This window comes from Pinus tabuliformis, chromosome 7 (assembly GCF_031772625.1).
Source record: "Pinus tabuliformis cultivar Carrire ecotype Pingquan chromosome 7, CPIR1, whole genome shotgun sequence".
In the NCBI taxonomy this organism is placed as follows: Eukaryota; Viridiplantae; Streptophyta; class Pinopsida; order Pinales; family Pinaceae; genus Pinus; species Pinus tabuliformis.
In genome coordinates, this window is record NC_142293.1 from 36351206 (window position 1) to 36369090 (window position 17885).

The following is a 17885-nucleotide window of genomic DNA, read 5'->3' on the forward strand; positions in this document are numbered from 1 at the left end:
TATCTCTGTAATTTGTTGCGTCCTTGAGTAAATCCAGATCATCATCATCATCATCATATTAATTAATAATAAACCAAATAATTTAACTATATTCATAATTGATTCCACAAAATTTTGAGGTGTTGACAACTAAACAAATATTGTCATATAACCTCACGTGATAACAAAATAAATAAATTTATACTTATTAGTTATTAATGAAATTTGAAAAATAATATATTTTATTTATTAATTAATAATAAACAAAAGTAATTTAACTATATTCATAATTGATTCCACAAAATTTTGAGGTGTTGACAACTAAAAAAATATTGTTATATAACCTTACATGATAACAAAATAAATAAATGATGATGACAATGATGATTAACATCCTCTAAGACCAATGCAGATCTTAAAATAAGAAAAAAAATAAAAAAATCTAATTGAAATTCTTCAAAATCTTGTTTATATATATATTCATTGACAAATACTAAAAATAATTAAACTCTATTCGTAATTATTTACATCTATTAACACTTAATAGTGTAATTAATTATAAATAAAATATAATTATATTATTGATAAAAAATAAAACTATAAATATGTTATTATAAAACAATTAATTAATTATATATAATAACACTATAAAAAAATTAATATAAATTCATTTTAAATTTAAATTAAAAAAAAAAACTTTTTTAATATAAGAAATCAACTCACACACAAAACAAACAACTATTAATACTATCTTAGTCTTCGTCAATTATCAAGAGCTACATAGTAGTAGTACTTGAAGGTTAGCTTAAGGTGTTTATAGAGCATGTGATAAGGTAACCTAAGAGGTGTTACAATTAAATTTAGAAAAAAATCGCTAATAAAATATTATATTATTGAATGTCATCACTAAAAATTAAAAAACATGTTGGATTAATATTGTTTATGTTAACATATATATGTTTTATCTTTTATTAATATATAAATATAATTTTTTATAATTAAATTTATTAAAATATATTTTTATAATAATAATAAGTCACTTTAAATTGAAAATATAGAGAAAAAACTATAAATCATGAAAATGAAAAAAATAAAAAAAAATAAAAAAAAACAAAAAAAAAAACATTAAACATTAGTAACCAAAAAAACTAAATAAAAATTACTAAACTACTTATAATAAAATTTCGACCAATCGCTTCATAAATAAATAAAAATAAAAAAATTAACAAAATAATTTATTTCTTTTTCCTTGAATAAACAGCCTAAATTTTTAATAAAAACAAACCGTCAAATCATAATAAATTTTTAATAAGTAAATAAATCATAATAAATTTAATTATCCTTTATAATACGCATACAACGAACTCATGCATAACAATCTTTCTTAAAAACCTATACATACCTTTATTATTTAGCAAACTTTCAACGTAACAACTCCGTTACATATTACATATTGACGTCACTGATTGCCATATCGAGATGTGGAGAAAATTCCAGAAAACCTTCCACTCTTGTCGCTACGAAATCTTGATGGAGATTACTTAAAGAAATATTTATATTTACAACAAAAGGAAGCTGTACAGGGAAGGAAAACATCGACAGGAATAAAATGTGACAGGACAAACCAATCTATGTCACATACTACATATTCTACAACACTCTGTTGGCCCGGCATAGCGTAAGAATCAGTAGATACCAAGATTCTCTGTTGCCTTTCCGACGAGTTGATTTCTACATATCAGGGGAAATTTCACCGTTCGGACCCTCTAAATTCATATCCACATTCGAAAATTTGGACCGCCTGCCATTCAGTTCGGGAAAAATGAACAAAAACCAGGGTTCATGGCCATACGGATACCCACCAACACAGAGTGAAGGAGGCGGTAGAATGGGTACATGGGTTATGGGAGTTCCTGCTGACCCAAGTTCCCATCCTGTGAATCAGCAGGCAGCCACTTGGGTTGCAGATGAATCAATGCCCTCTAATACTACAACAACACAACATTATATGCAGCATTCAGGACCTCCTCCGGCTGTGACTGGTACCGTTACTTACCATCAGAATATCCCTCCTTCCAGCAATCCTTATGTCGCAACTACGCCGGCCACTGGATCTACTGGAAGGAGTAAGTTTTATGGTGTTTTCCTTTTGGAAAATTATTTTGTATGAATAATTATTGAGTAAGTTAATAAGCCGAGAAAATCAACTTCTTCCCGGTGGAAAATTTTCATTAGTTCTGGTCGGAATTATGCGTGCAAAATTTTCCTTGATTCGGGTAGGAATTTAAATTTTTGCTACACGTTATAGTTTCACATGATTGATGGGATTTTTGATTGTGTAATGTTACGATTAGGTTTTTGGCCCATTGGAATTGGAGAAAATTTATGCTCAAACATAAATCGTAGGCACCCACATTCTTACTGCGAATGGAAAGATGTGCATTACTGGGTTGATGCAGCACCAACCCCTTATAACAAGGGTTTGTTCGGGACCTTACTTCACGCAGAATCAGCCAGTAATTAGAAGTATTGATCAGAACATTACTGGCTTGACTTGGTATCAACCCAGTAAAGCTGGCACATGATCTCATTTTTTAAGAATTGACCTTTAAGGATTTGCCCTTACTTTCGAAGAATTGCCTGTAAAGGAACAAATCCATATTTACGAGGAATTCACCATGAAGGACCAACCCTTTGTAAGAAAAGGGTTGATTAGGGCTTTGCCAGGTCAATTAGAACCTTACCGAGTTGATAACTTGATACCACCAATCCTGAGTTAAAGGCTGGATCAGGACCTTATTGGGTTGAGTAGCACAGGAAGGACTCAACCTTGTTAAACTTGGAATTTTTGATGTACCATAGTCTAACCACTGACGATTTTGCACATGGGCTATCCAAATTAACCTCCTTAAAAGGATCTAACAAAGCTGCTAGAATGGGGGCAAGTGATTGGCAAAAGCTGAAGCACAAAAATTAGCTATTGACAGCCACGATAAAATATTTTATTAATAATTGAATATATGATGATTACATTTTGTGAGAGGCCTTGGCTATATACCGCCTTAGGTGCCTCTTGGTGAACGGGCATGATCTTTGATCATGCCCTTTTGCCTAATAATCTATAACATCATGCCCTTTTGCCTAATTAGTAATAATCTATAACTAACTAATTTTTACATAACATTGCCTTCCTCTCAAAAGAATGCTTTGTCCTCAAAGCATACATAACGACGGATGTTGCTGAAGAAAGGCTTCAGTCTCCCATGAAGCTTCTTCTTCTGGTAAGTCTTTCCACTTGATAAAGTATTCCTTGATTGTATGAGATCGAAGCTTCCTTTCTCTACTAGATAAGATACCTTTTGGTTCTAGAATGACCCTTCCGTCATCATTTAGAGATGGAAGCGTTGTTTGCGCTGATTGATGGTCGCCCAGTGCCTTTTTAAGGTAGGAGACATGGAAGACGTTGGGAATACGATTTTTCTTTGGAAGGCTTAAACTATATGCAACTTGGTTGATCTTTTTATTGATCTAATATGGTCCATAGAACTTCGGTGCCAATTTATTTTTTCCTTTTTGTTTCAAGGACAATTGTTTGTATGGCTGGAGCTTGACAAATACCCATTCTCCGATTTCAAATTCTCTTTCAGTTCTATTTCGGTCTGCTTGTTGCTTCATACGGTTCCTTGCATTATTCAAGTTTTCTTTTAGGGTTTGGACGATTTTTTGGGTCTCTTCTAGTTGGTTTTTAACAGCAGGTAGATTTGTCTAGATGGTAGCTAGATCCTTCCATTTTGGGGGTTCATATCCATACAAAGCTTGGAATGGCGTCATTTTTGCTGACGTGTGATAAGTAGAATTATACCACCACTCAGCAAGATGCAACCATTGAGCCCACTTATTTTGTTTTTTTGTAGCGTAGCAATGTAGGTAGGCCTCCAAACATTTATTGACAACCTCTGTTTGTCCATCTGTTTGAGGGTGATAAGCAGAACTCATATTTAGGTAGGTTCCTATGTGGTTGAACAATTCCTTCCAAAAATTACCCTTGAATTTGGCATCTCTATCACTCACAATGACTTTCGGAAAACTGTGTAATTTATATATATTTTTGCAAAATATTTCAGCGATTTGTTTAGCTGAGTTTGATTTCTTTATTGCCATAAAGTGAGCATATTTGGTGAGTCTATCGACCACTATGAAAATCTTGTCCTTGCCTTCAGATACGGGTAATCCCTCAATAAAGTCCATCGATATTTCTTCCCATTTCTGATTCAGAATGTTTAAGGGGTGAAGTAATCCAGGTGTCATAATATTTTCACTTTTATTTCTTTGACATGTGTCACACTCTGCTACATACTTCTGAATATCGCGACTCATCCCTTTCCAAAAGAATGATTGACGTGCATTGTAGTAAGTCTTAAAGAATCCTACATGTCCGGCTGACGGTGAATCATGTGACTCTTTGAGTATCTTGGATTTAAACTTGGAATTTGCATTCAGATAGATTCTTCCTTTATACCATAGAATATCATTCTGCCATTCAAATTTTGAGTTGTTTGGAAGATTATTGATTATCGCAATTATTTCTGGATCCTTAGCATACTCACTTCGAATCTCATTAATGTAGGAATTTACAGGGTAAGTTCCTCAGAAAGAATACCAAAAGGACACCGCTCACAACCAGATCTCAAATCAATACACCAGTATTTTTGACGTGGTTAAAACCCTCAGAGTGCAAGGAGGGAAACAGTCCACGGCCTGTCCCAACGTGGGTACTACAGGCAATTTATTAATCAAAGAATGAAAATTTACATAAGCTTCTCTCATGCACGGATTACCCGAACAATGACCCTCCATGCGCTTTAAATAGAACTCATGGACCAATCGGGTGTCAAGCCACGGATCAAGTGTCGGTAATACCGAGGTGAGAGTGAACCGTCGGATCACTACATATCGTGACCGTCGGATTGTAAGTTACAAAATGTACAACGGTAAAGAAACACACTTTACCTAATTCTAACCTAACTCTATACTAGACCAAGTTGAACTTAACTATATCCTATGTGTCGGAATATCCTAACATCCCCCCTTAAGAACAACTTGGGATAGGATTGAAGGATTTACAAATATGACACAATAGGAGAAGGAAGGAGGCACTAGAGCCTATCCCCCCTTAGTGACAACTTCCTGAACTCCAAGCATATATCGAAGTTTAGTGAACTTCGCCTCTGTGAGAGCCTTTGTGAAGATGTCTGCAACCTGATCATCTGTTGGACAATATTGCACTTCAAGAACATGGTCATGAATGAGCTTTCTGATGAAGTGCATGTGTAGTTCAATGTGTTTGCTGCGCTGATGCTGGACTGGATCTTTGCATAGCTGAATGGCACTTTGATTATCACACCAAAGTGTGGTTGGATGCTGCTGCTCAAAGCCAAACTCTGATAGGATCTGACGAAGCCACAAGGCTTCCTTACTAGCTTCCACGGCACCACGATACTCTGCTTCTGCTGACGAAAGAGAAATTGCAGCCTGTTTCTTACAAGCCCATGTAATAGGTCCTGAACCAAGAGTGAAGACATAACCGGCAGTAGACTTCCGATCATCAGGGTCACCAGCCCAATCAGAATCAGTGAAACCAACTAACAGAGGAGCTGCTTTGGCACTGTAATGAATCCCAAACTGTACTGTACCTCGAACATAACGAAGTATTCTTTTAGCTGCTTTCCAATGACTTTCACGGGGGTTTTGCATAAAACGAGCAACAAGGCCAACAGCAAAGGAAAGATCAGGACGAGTATGGGTTAAATACAAGAGTTTTCCGACAAGTTGACGGTATAAGGTAGCATCAACTTCAGGAGAAGTACAAGAGACTGAAAGTTTGACTCCAGACTGAAAGGGAGAAGGGGCTGGCTTACAGTCTTCCATGTGAAAATGACGAAGAATATCACAAGCATACTTGGACTGGGAAAGGAAAATACCCTCTTGGGATTGCAAGACTTGAAGACCGAGAAAATAGTGTAAGTGGCCTAAGTCTGTCATTTCAAATTTCTTTTTAAGGCTTGACTTCACATGGTTTATAAGGTTGGGATCACTACCAGTAAGAATAAGATCATCAACATAAAGAACAAGGATGATAAGAGAGTTGCCCACTTTCTTGGTGTAGACAGTATTGTCAGAATGACACCTAGAAAAGCCAGATTCTAAAAGAAAGCTATCCATTTTGGCATACCAAGCCCGAGGAGCTTGCTTGAGGCCATAAAGGGATTTCTTAAGTCGACAAACAAGGCTGGAGTCTGTTTGTATGAAGCCAATGGGTTGTTCCATATAGATTTCTTCCTGCAAGTCCCCATGCAAGAAGGCAGATTTAACATCCATCTGATGGACTTCCCATTTTAAAGAGGCAGCAAGGGAAAGAACAAGGCGGATAGAGTTCATTTTGGCAACAGGGGAGAAGGTTTCAGTGTAGTCAATGCCTTCAACCTGTGAAAAGCCCTTAGCAACGAGACGAGCTTTATGTTTATCAACTTTCCCATCTGGTCCATACTTGGTTCTGTAAACCCATTTACATCTAACAAGTTTGCGTCCCTTTGGTAGAGGAACAAGATCCCATGTATCATTTGTCATCAATGAATGATATTCTTCATTCATAGCTGCTTCCCAATGTGGATGGCCTGAAGCTTCTGCAAAAGTGTCAGGATCATGATTTACTGGAGCTTGAGCCAGTAAAGAAGAGGCTCTTTCAAACTGAGAACGTGTACGTCGCTGATCTGTAGGATCACCGGCAAGATCACCTGCTGCATCCCGAGTAGCACGGACCCATCTTGGAAGTTGAGGATCCTGAGAAGGTGGGGGAGGATTATCATCCTCGCTTTCATCATCTGAAGAAGAAATGTTTTCAAAAGTAGAAGAGATAGGAAGAGGTGGCACATCCGCCGGACTAGGCTCGCAGGCCGATTTATTTTCATCAAATTTTACATCTCTTCTAATGATAACATTTTTGGACTTAAATGGAATAAGTCTATAACCTTTTACATCTTCAGAATATCCAACAAAAGTACATTTCTCACTCTTAGGTTCTAAAGCTTTATGCTTTTCATCTGGAATATGGGCCCATGCTTCACTTCCAAACACACGAAAGTGACTTACATCTGGTTTAATGGAACTCCAAGCTTCTTCTGGAGTGATATTCTCTAGAACCTTAGTAGGAGTGCGATTGATTATATAATTTGCACAATTAATTGCTTCGGCCCAAAAACTAAGACTGAGTCCTTTAGATTGCAGCATACAATTAGCCATTTCCTTTAAGGTGCGATTTTTCCTTTCAGCTACACCATTTTGTTGTGGAGTGTATGGAACAGTATGTTGCATTTGAATTCCATTTTCGGTGCAAAAGTTGATGAATGTGTTTTTAACATATTCTCCACCATTATCAGTTCTTAGCTTAAGAATTTGATGTCCAGATTGTTTTTCAACAAAGGCTTTGAAGGCCAAAAAAGTGTTAAATACTTCACTCTTGAGTTTTAAGAAGTATACCCAAGTGCGTCTGGAGAAATCATCAATGAAAGTTACGAAGTACTTGCAGCCAGAGAATGAAGCAACAGGAAGAGGACCACATAAATCACTGTGCACAAGCTGTAAAGGGGCTGAGGCGTGCCAAGAGGCACGTTTGTCAAAACTGTCCCGATGATGTTTTCCGAGTACACATCCGGAACAAACACCATCTCTGCAAGATATCATAGGAAGACCTGTCACCATATTTTCTTTACATAGATGCTGAAGGGAGCGATAGTTTAAGTGACCAAATCGCTCATGCCAAAGTTTGCTCACTTCATCATTATGAGCAACAAATACTGAGGGAAGATTGGATGACCCAAAGTTGTGAAACTTATACAACCTTTTGGAATCATCAGCAAGACCAGTAGCTAGAATCTGTTTAGGATCTTTTAGATCCTTGATTACAACATCATGAGGTGAAAATTCAACAATTTTACCTTCACCTGAATGAGTTATCTGATAGACAGATAGAAGGTTGCAGGATAAGGTTGGAACACATAATACATCATTAAACTGACCATTGTCTAGATGAACAGTTCCAGTCCCTACAACATTAAGAGATCTATCATCACCAATATATATATTTTTGGTGTTACAATCATTTAAAGAAGAAAACATGGCTTGATTTTTGGCCATGTGACAAGAGGCTCCAGAATCAATGAGCCACTCATGAGAATGAGAAGAAGAAGAAGATACATTTAATGCATAACCAGACTGAGATGATTGATAATGACATGCAGAAAGTGCCATTCCGGAAGTTGAAGTTGAAGTAGGCTCCACATGGATGTTATGTTTCTTCATTGCGGCTTCCAAGGCTTCCATCTTCTTAAAGCATTTAGATTCTAAGTGGCCATCTCGATTACAAAAGTTACAATGTCTATCAGACTTCTTCCATTTGTTTTTATTGGTCTTATCATTTTGCTGAAATGATCTTTCATTTTGAGGCTGAGATGGTTTAGGACCATTCTTTTGAGGATATGACTTCTTAGGATTCTTTGAATTTGGTTGCTGCTGGGCGGCTAACGCTTTCGTGGAAGAGTTTCCAAGATTAAGAAGACCAAGGTGTAAGAGTTTTTCTTGTTCTCTTATTAAGGAATCACAAAAGGAGTCAAAGGAAGGGGCCTTGTATTCTTGTCCTTGACAAATGAAAGCTTCCCTTGTAGAATGGAAAGTGGAAACAAATACAGAGTAGGCTGGTCCCAACTTAGTAAGGATGGAATAAATGAGGTTACCATCTTCTTTCTTAACTTTAACACCTTCCAAGAGATATCTAAGGGTCTTGAATTTGGACAAGAAATCTTCAATGCAAGAAAAATTATTAGGATCCAAAGTAAGCAGCTCATTTTCAAGTTGATGGGCTCTAATTTCATTTTTAATTCCAAAAACTTTAGCAAGTTTTTCTAATGCTTCATGAGGAGTCTCAAGTTCTGCAATGTGGAATCTAAGATCAGGAGAAACAGACATCCCTATCAAACCACGTGCTTGATCTTGTCTATTTTCCCATTTTGCCGCCTTGTCTTCATCTTTTGGTTTCTTCTCTTGGTCTGTGGCTATTCTGTAGAGACCTTTACTTCTAAGTAAATCTCCCATGTAGGCTACCCATTGGAAGTAGTTAGTGCTGTCAAGAATGACTTGGCATGGACTTTCCATTTTAAAAAAAACTGAAGCTGAAGATGCTGAAAGTAAGTGTTCCAATGGATAGATCTCGAAAAAATAGGCGGTTTTAAAAAAAACGGCTCTGAAAAAGGCTTCCGGATGAAGAAGTTATGACTTTTTGAAAAAAAAATGTTGACGTTGCCGGCAAAGTGCGCGAATGTGCGGGAATGAAAAAATCCGCCCCCACAAAATGGAGACTTGAACCCAAGACCTCTACTCTCTTAAAATAGCTTTGAACCAATTGATCTATACAAAAAATTTGAGAGAGAGAGAGAGAGAGAGAGGGGGGGGGGGGCCTTGATTTGCGTGCTTGCCTTGAGAAAGCTCTTTTTCCCTACAAAACACAAAACACCCAACACGAATATGCAAAGAAAAACGAACCTTGCGGCTCGAAGTTAGCTTTAGCCGAAAAACTAGAAATTTTTAAAAAAATCTCAAAGTTAGCTTTAGCCGAAAAACTAAATATTTTTCTCAATGTTTCTGATTTTCCGAGATCACACTAAGGTGCAGGGAAAAGAGCATACGCATGAGAAAAATCCTTCCTTTCTGTTTCTGATTTGCCCAGATCGCACAGAGTCGCAGGGCAAAGAGCATACGCAGAAATGAAAGGTATAGATCCGGTTAAAAAAAAAGGCTAAATAAACCGAAACCGAAATAAGCAGAGAGAAAATAACAGTAAACTGCAAAAAAAACACTGTATACCTCCCGATCTGAAAAATGACGCAGCTAGGGCTACCGGAAACCTTTTCGCGTGAAACGAAAGGGGTTCCTCACTGGAACAGATGCTCCGAACGCAACAGAGCAGTCCTCTCGGCCCGAAAGCAGTCAGAAACAGCAGATCTAGGAAACGACAGCCGCATGCAGTTCTACCGGCTTCAGATTTGGATCACCAACGGACGCGGCCCTCAAATAGCTCTGATACCATGTAGGAATTTACAGGGTAAGTTCCTCAGAAAGAATACCAAAAGGACACCGCTCACAACCAGATCTCAAATCAATACACCAGTATTTTTGACGTGGTTAAAACCCTCAGAGTGCAAGGAGGGAAACAGTCCACGGCCTGTCCCAACGTGGGTACTACAGGCAATTTATTAATCAAAGAATGAAAATTTACATAAGCTTCTCTCATGCACGGATTACCCGAACAATGACCCTCCATGCGCTTTAAATAGAACTCATGGACCAATCGGGTGTCAAGCCACGGATCAAGTGTCGGTAATACCGAGGTGAGAGTGAACCGTCGGATCACTACATATCGTGACCGTCGGATTGTAAGTTACAAAATGTACAACGGTAAAGAAACACACTTTACCTAATTCTAACCTAACTCTATACTAGACCAAGTTGAACTTAACTATATCCTATGTGTCGGAATATCCTAACAATTAAGCCATTCAGGCACAACAACTGAGACTGTAAGTAGTGTTGGTTCTTTGTCTTTCCTAGACAGGGCATCTGCTACTACATTGTCTTTTCCCCTTTTATGTAGTATTTCCATGTCAAAGGCGGCAATTTTTTCAATCCATTTTTGTTGTTCTTTGGAAAGTGTTTTTTGTTGAAGGAGGTGCTGGAGACTGTTATGGTCTGTTCGAATGGAGAACTTACTTCCCAAAAGATATTGTCTCCACTTAGCCAGTGCGTGCATAATAGCGAGCATTTCCTTGTTGTATGTGGACTTGAGACGTTCTCTTTTATTGAGCTTCCTGCTTTCAAAAGCTATTGGATGCCCTTCTTGCATTAACACTGCACCTATACTGAATCTGGAAGCATCACACTCGATGATAAATGGTTTAGAGAAATCTGGAGTTGCCAATACCGGGGCACTAGACATAACTTCCTTTAATTCTTCAAAACACCTTCCTGCTTCCCCATCCCATTGAAATGAATTCTTCTTTAAAAGGTTTGTCAGAGGTTCCGTTATATGTGCATAGTTTTTAATAAATCTTCGGTAATATCTAGTCAATCCTAAGAACCCTCTTAGCTTGGATACATTAACCGGTTTGGTCCATTTCCTTATAGCTTTGATTTTATTAGGGTCCACTTTTACACCTTCCTGGGATATAATGTGTCCTAGGTATTCTACTTCTTTCTTTCCAAAGGTGCATTTGGATTTTTTTGCGTAGAACTGATGCTCTTTTAGTAGTGTAAGAACTTTATCCAGATGTTGTAAGTGCTCCTTCCAAGTTTTACTGTAAATTAAAATATCGTCAAAAAATACTAATACAAACTTCCTAAGATATGGACGAAATAATTCGTTCATAGTGGCTTGAAACGTCGCTGGTGCATTGGTTAACCCAAACGACATTACTTTAATTTCATAGTGACCTTTGTGTGTTCGAATTCCGTTTTTGGTATGTCTTCCAACCTGATTTTGATTTGGTAATACATTGACGTTAAGTCCAATTTTGAAAAGTATTTTGTGCCATGTAGCTGATCCAACGTTTCGTCGATAAAGGGGATTGGGAATTTGTTTTTAATTGTTATTTTGTTGAATCTTCTATAGTCAATGCATAGCTTGAATGAACCATCTTTCTTCCTTAACAATACCATTGGAGCAACATACGGAATTTTACTTTTCGAGATGATCCCACACCTTAAAAGGTCTTGGATTAATCTCTCAATTTTCGTCTTTTGGTGATGTGGATATCGATACGGCTTGATGTTGATGGGGTTTGACCTTGCTTTGACTTCTATTGTATGCTCAATTTCTCTGTTAGGAGGCATTTTCATAGGCAGGTCTTGAAATACCTTTTCATGCTTCTGAATTAGATCTTGTACCTCTGGTGACTCTTCACTGATTATATTTGCAGATAACATTTCTAATTGGTGACATTGTACTACGTAAGCGGGTGCTCCTCTTCGAATCATCTTCATCATCTGAGATGATGATACAATTTGATTCTCTGGTGCTTGGAATCCGTGTAATTTGTACCTCTGGCCTCCCCAGTTAAATCTTATGAATTGTACTTGATGGTTGGCAGCGTAAGTGCCTAGAGTTCGTAGCCATTGGATACCTAAGACCACATCTACTCCACCTAATGGTACAGTGAAGAACGAAGATTCTAAATTAAAGTCTTGAATCTGCAATTTGACCTTATGGCATTTCCCTACCTTTTCAATCTTCTTACCGTCAGCTACCATTACCTTCATGTTTGGTAAGGGAAATGAGAAAATGTTGAGTCTCTTTGCCATAGTTGCATCTAAAAAATTGTGGGTGCTACCAGAGTCGATGAGAACCACTACGTTGTTCTTCTTTATATGTCCTTTCAATTTTAGAGTCTGAGGTTGTGATATACCTGTCATAGCTGATAATGACACTTGCGGAATACTTCCGTCATCTAATTCTGGAGAGAATTCTGGGGCATCTTCTGTTTCTTCTATGTCAGAATCCTCACTGTTTGAGTCGTTAGTTGCTTCACAATTATATAGGTTCTTTGATTCTTTTCCTTTAGCACACCTATGTTTAGGGTCCCACTTCTTGCCACAACGTTTGCATTTGCCTTCTTTTATCCTTTGTATTTCCACATTAGATTTTTCACTTTCATGACGATGTGGTGGAACATATTTATTTGAATCCACAGACTGAGGCATTCTTCGTCTCGAATATACTTTTTCCGGTTTTGACCATAGTATTTGTTCAAATTTCTTTTCAGCAGTTTTTGCTTTTCGTCTTGCTACTTCTATTGACGTAATGTCATGAAGGTCAAGTTCTACTTGTAGATGAGTTTTAAGTCCAGAGATGTATGATTGAATTAGACGAGACGCTGATAACCCAGGTACTCATGTTATTAAGGTTTCCCATTCTTGAGTATACTCATCCACACTTCCTTTTTGTCGTAATTTGATGAGTGTTGAAAAGAACTCTTCTTCCCTTACACCTTGGGATCTTTTAAAGAATGCATCTTTAAATTTTCTCCAACTGATGGCGATTGTCGTCTTCTTCCACCACATATACCAATTATATGCCTCTCCTTCCATTTTCGTCATCATTATCGATGTCGTAAATCTCGAAGTATTCTTCTACTTTATTCAACCATGCAACACTGCGTTTTTCGTTCCCATCGAATTTAGGCATCTTGACTTTTGCCTTTCGCTGATATGTTGCTAATGGTGGAACGAAAAGAGGGTGTTGATTGTTGACTGCATCCCAAAGTTGCTTATTTGAAAAAGCTGTGTTACTATTTGGAGATTTTGCTTTTTCGTGAGAATCTGTTGACTTTGTTGAATCTGATGAATTGTGCTCTTGATTACCTCCATCATCTTGGAATAGTTGTTTGGGTGTAACCTTCGTCTTTCCACACAAGGTGTTTAGCAATTCTAATGTCTGATTATGATTCATTTCGGATTGGATCAGGTTCTGCCCAAGCTGTAGTTCTATCCAATTTGTCGTATCTTGAAGCTTCTTGATATCGTCGGAATGCCCGATAAATTTACTTTCGAGATCGACTAATTTTTTGTTGAAATCATCGGAGTGGCTAGTAATCCTATTCTCCAAGTCAATCAATTTTTTACTGAAATCGGCCATTGACATTGATGACATTGAACGAGTTTGTGGGGGTGTATATTTGTCCGCCAACTTTTTAATTAATTAATATATATATATATATATATATATATATATATTTTGTTATTTAATTATATATATATATATATATATACATATTATAAATTTTTTTAATATATAGTTTTAAACTATATAATATTTATATATAAATCAATTATATCGTATATACTATATGTTATGATATATATATAGCTTTAATCTCCGTGGATAATTACGACTAATTACAAACCAATGAACCGTCGTAACTCAATGAACCGTTTGTGGTTGACTTTGTTTCGACTAAGTAAAAGACAAATGCGTTGGGGATTGCGGCAGGCAGTGAGACAGCGCGACGGTGTATGGACAACAGACGGAGCAACAGATTGGATGTGTTGGAAAAAGAGTAGCGAGCAAGAGGTGTCACCACGTGGAGGAATGCACGATTGTCGGCCAGGAACAATGGACAACGGAGGAATGAAACGACTGTAGGAATAGCGGAACGACGCAACAACGAAATGGTGACAGGGGTAGCTGACGAAGGGCGGAAGAAGCAGACGGGTTGATGGGCAGAAGGCGTGGTGAATGGGTGGATGAGGAGCGGAAACAACGGAACGATGCAAGGGAACAACGGAACAGGGTTGTGCAGCAAGGACGCGCTCCGAAGACCGATCTCGCTCTGATACCAGATGAAGCACAAAAATTAGCTATTGACAGCCATGATAAAATATTTTATTAATAATTGAATATATGATGATTACATTTTGTGAGAGGCCCTGGCTATATACCGCCTTAGGTGCCTCTTGGTGAACGGGCATGATCTTTGATCATGCCCTTTTGCCTAATAATCTATAACTACCTAATTTTTATATAACAAAAGCCCAACACTCTACCTTTCTTGCTTTGAAGAGAGGGCAGGCCATGTGTTAAGTTTGGTATGTTCTATGCTAGAGCAATTTATTTAAATTTTCACAGTTAGCAATCACAACAACATTAAGATAAACTGCAGATAGAACATAAATATAAATCGCAGAAGACAAGCCAAGACAAGAGGACACAAGATGTGGCGCTAGCCAGGGACAAACCCTACAATGTGTGGGGAAACCCTTTGATCAAATCTTCTTTTATCTTCAAAGTTCAATAGAGAAAGAGAGAGAGAGGGAGAGAGATAATACATTTACAACAGAAGTCAACACTTTGACTTATCTAGATCTAGCATAGATCATTTCTTATAACGATGAGATCAGTTGAAGACATTCTACTTCAACTGATTCTGCAAGGTGACTCCTTCACCTATCATCGTTCTGCATCTTGTCCATTTGCTGCACCTGATTGTGTAGCACCATCATGTTGCGTCATGCATTATCATGCTGCTCATGATCTCATACATCCTGCCCATATATCATGTATCATTGTGCTACCCATCATGTTGCTGCCCATGCTCCGTGTATCATTGCGCTGCCCATCCACAATATCTCATACATCATGCTGCTACCCAAGACTGTGTTATATATATGTGTCCAGATCACACAACGTTCTTATCTCTATGCCACCGAAGTTTATATACCTAGGTAATATCACTTTATGAACACTGTATATAATCCCTGATGACTGCGTTCCATTATATATATGACTGTCTACATACATCGTATGTATATGACTGTGTACTACAGCGTATGTATATACTCCTGCGTTCCATACATTATTAATATGACTGCGCCCCATAATGAATATGACCTGTATCATGCTGCGTTCCATATAGCTACTGTCGTTCCATAATATATAACTGCTTTTACATAATGAATATAACATATATGCCTGCGTTCCATTATCTGTCTACATACAACTGCTATCCAATAGCATATATATTTGCATTCCAATATTTGTCTGCATACAACTGCGTTCATATATGACTACATTTACATAATGAATATCTTCATTCCTATAGTACGTATTTCCGAACAACGTATATATATAGCTGCGGGTTGCTATGTTGCTACGTGCCATGCTACGTTCCATTGACCGTGAATATATTTCTCATGAACAGCGTATATATACAGCGTGTATAACATGAACAACGTTGAATGCGTGTTAATAACTTTATTACTGTGGCTGTTCCAGGCATCATGTTGACTGTCCATGAACTGCGTGTAATGATTCCATGTGACAACAGATCCAGGGTTATGGCATGATTTGTGTTCCATATATAATCCAAACTGAGGGCTTCATACCTTCGTTGTAGCGTTCCATATATAACTGCATTTCAAATTGTGGGTTCCGTATATGATTTACGTTGCCAGATTCGCATACATCGAGAGTGGCAACAATTCTGCATGCCATGTCTGCACCATACCCTGCGTATGAGTCTTTTATGAACAACGTATATGTTCTATACGGTTTACATCGTATCAGCGTATAGAGATTCTATCTTTTGACTGCGTTTAAGTGCTATTGGATAGCGTATAAGATTTCCTCATAAGCCTGCGGCTTACTGTGGCTAGGGTTGAGGTTTCTTCACTACGGTTACAGCAGCTAGGGCTTCACTACGGCCACTGCAGCTAGGGCTCACTGTGTCTTCATTACCATTACTGCAGCTTCGTATGGAGAGTCTTCTTTGCAGTTGTGGATAGATCCTTCCCCTTGCTGGGAATAGAATCCTTCATGACCAATGCTCCTGCGTTTTAGATGTAGGGCATCATTTGTAAGGCCAGCGTATTACTCTTGGTGTCTCACTCCTCCAAAAACCCAAGACGTGGAGAGGAGGAGATCACTCAAGAATGTGTTATCAAATGACATGAAGTCCTCATCTATTTATACCAAAAACGTATAGTTTGAATAGACATGACGTTTGGGCTTCTAGAGCCTACATAAGAGCTGGTCGGATTGATAATAATTACATAAACAAAATAAATTCATATCTCCATAAATACTTATCGGAATCGGATGATCTTTGGATCAATCCTACACCTCTCGACGAGAGGGATCCAATAAAAATATCATTTGCCATAAATAAGCTAACCCACATGGAGTTTGGCCCTAGTTGCCAATTTAACACTCCCTCTCAACTAGGGAGAACTCCATTTGTTGATCCATAAGTACGACTGTACTATCTCTGCCATCAGTGCCTTGCACTGCTCTGCCCAGCTCTGCTCAGCTTTGTTGGCTCTGCTTTGCTTTGCTCAACTTAGCTCTGCTCAACTTACCTCTGTTGAACTATGAAGAAGAAGAATTGATCGAGAATGTCTCATGCCATTCTCCACTGACCCGAAGTCAGTCTTAGAGTATGTACCACTGGTCCCAGACCAGTCTCAACCGACCCAAAGTCAGCGTCATAGTATGGTACAACTCCTACCATTGGTCCCAGACCAATATCATTAATCCTAGATCAATGGAGGTGATCCTAGCGTAGGGAGTACGGTAGATACAACGATGCGTCCATCGGTACTACTATGGTCCCTAACTTCATTTCCCTGCTCATTAATCAGATGAGAGGTACTTCCCATGAGTCCCAGACTGCATGGGTAGGATGTCTCGATAGGAGAACTTAATCAATCCTGTCCTCACAGGAGAACACATCAATCCTGCTACAATCGCCATGGAGAACACATCAATCCAGGCCTCACAGGAGAACACATCAATCCTGCTACAATCGCCATGGAGAACACATCAATCCAGGCCTCACAGGAGAGCACATTAATCTTGCTACAATCACCATGGAGAACACATCAATCCAGGCCTCACAGGAGAACACATCAATCCTGCTACAATCGCCATGGAGAACACATCAATCCAGGCCTCACAGGAGAACACATCAACCCTGTTACACAGGAGAGCGAATCATCCTGTTCCACAAGAGAGCGAATCATCTTGTCCCACAAGAGAGCGAATCATCTTGTTCCAGTGCGCACCACCAGGGGAGAGTGAGTCACCCTGTGGTCGTATGTTGCTCCAGTAAGAATCGCAAGCCCCAGAGCTCCAAGAGCTCAATGTATGCAACATGCAAGACCCTTTTACAAAGGTCTCTCGACGACTCCAAGTCGTTCGGGAAAATCACAAATTTGATCTTTCCCCGGGGCGCTGACAAAGTGTAGCAACCTATACATTATCTTAATGCAGTGGAGCCTCCTTGCTCATTGACTTACCATATCCCAGA

General features: G+C 38.3%; 1 protein-coding gene across 1 annotated transcript in view; it reads left to right on the forward strand.

Annotated features, from left to right (window-relative positions):
* The first annotated feature begins 1427 nt into the window (after nucleotides 1-1427).
* The window catches only part of LOC149245121 (GEM-like protein 1), a 218737-nt gene continuing 202279 nt past the window's right edge, over nucleotides 1428-17885 (forward strand). The window contains exon 1 of the mRNA XM_089457652.1: nucleotides 1428-2105. Within this exon, the coding sequence (XP_089313778.1) occupies nucleotides 1802-2105 (304 nt within the window). The 5' untranslated portion in view covers nucleotides 1428-1801. The remainder of the gene's footprint in view (nucleotides 2106-17885) is intronic.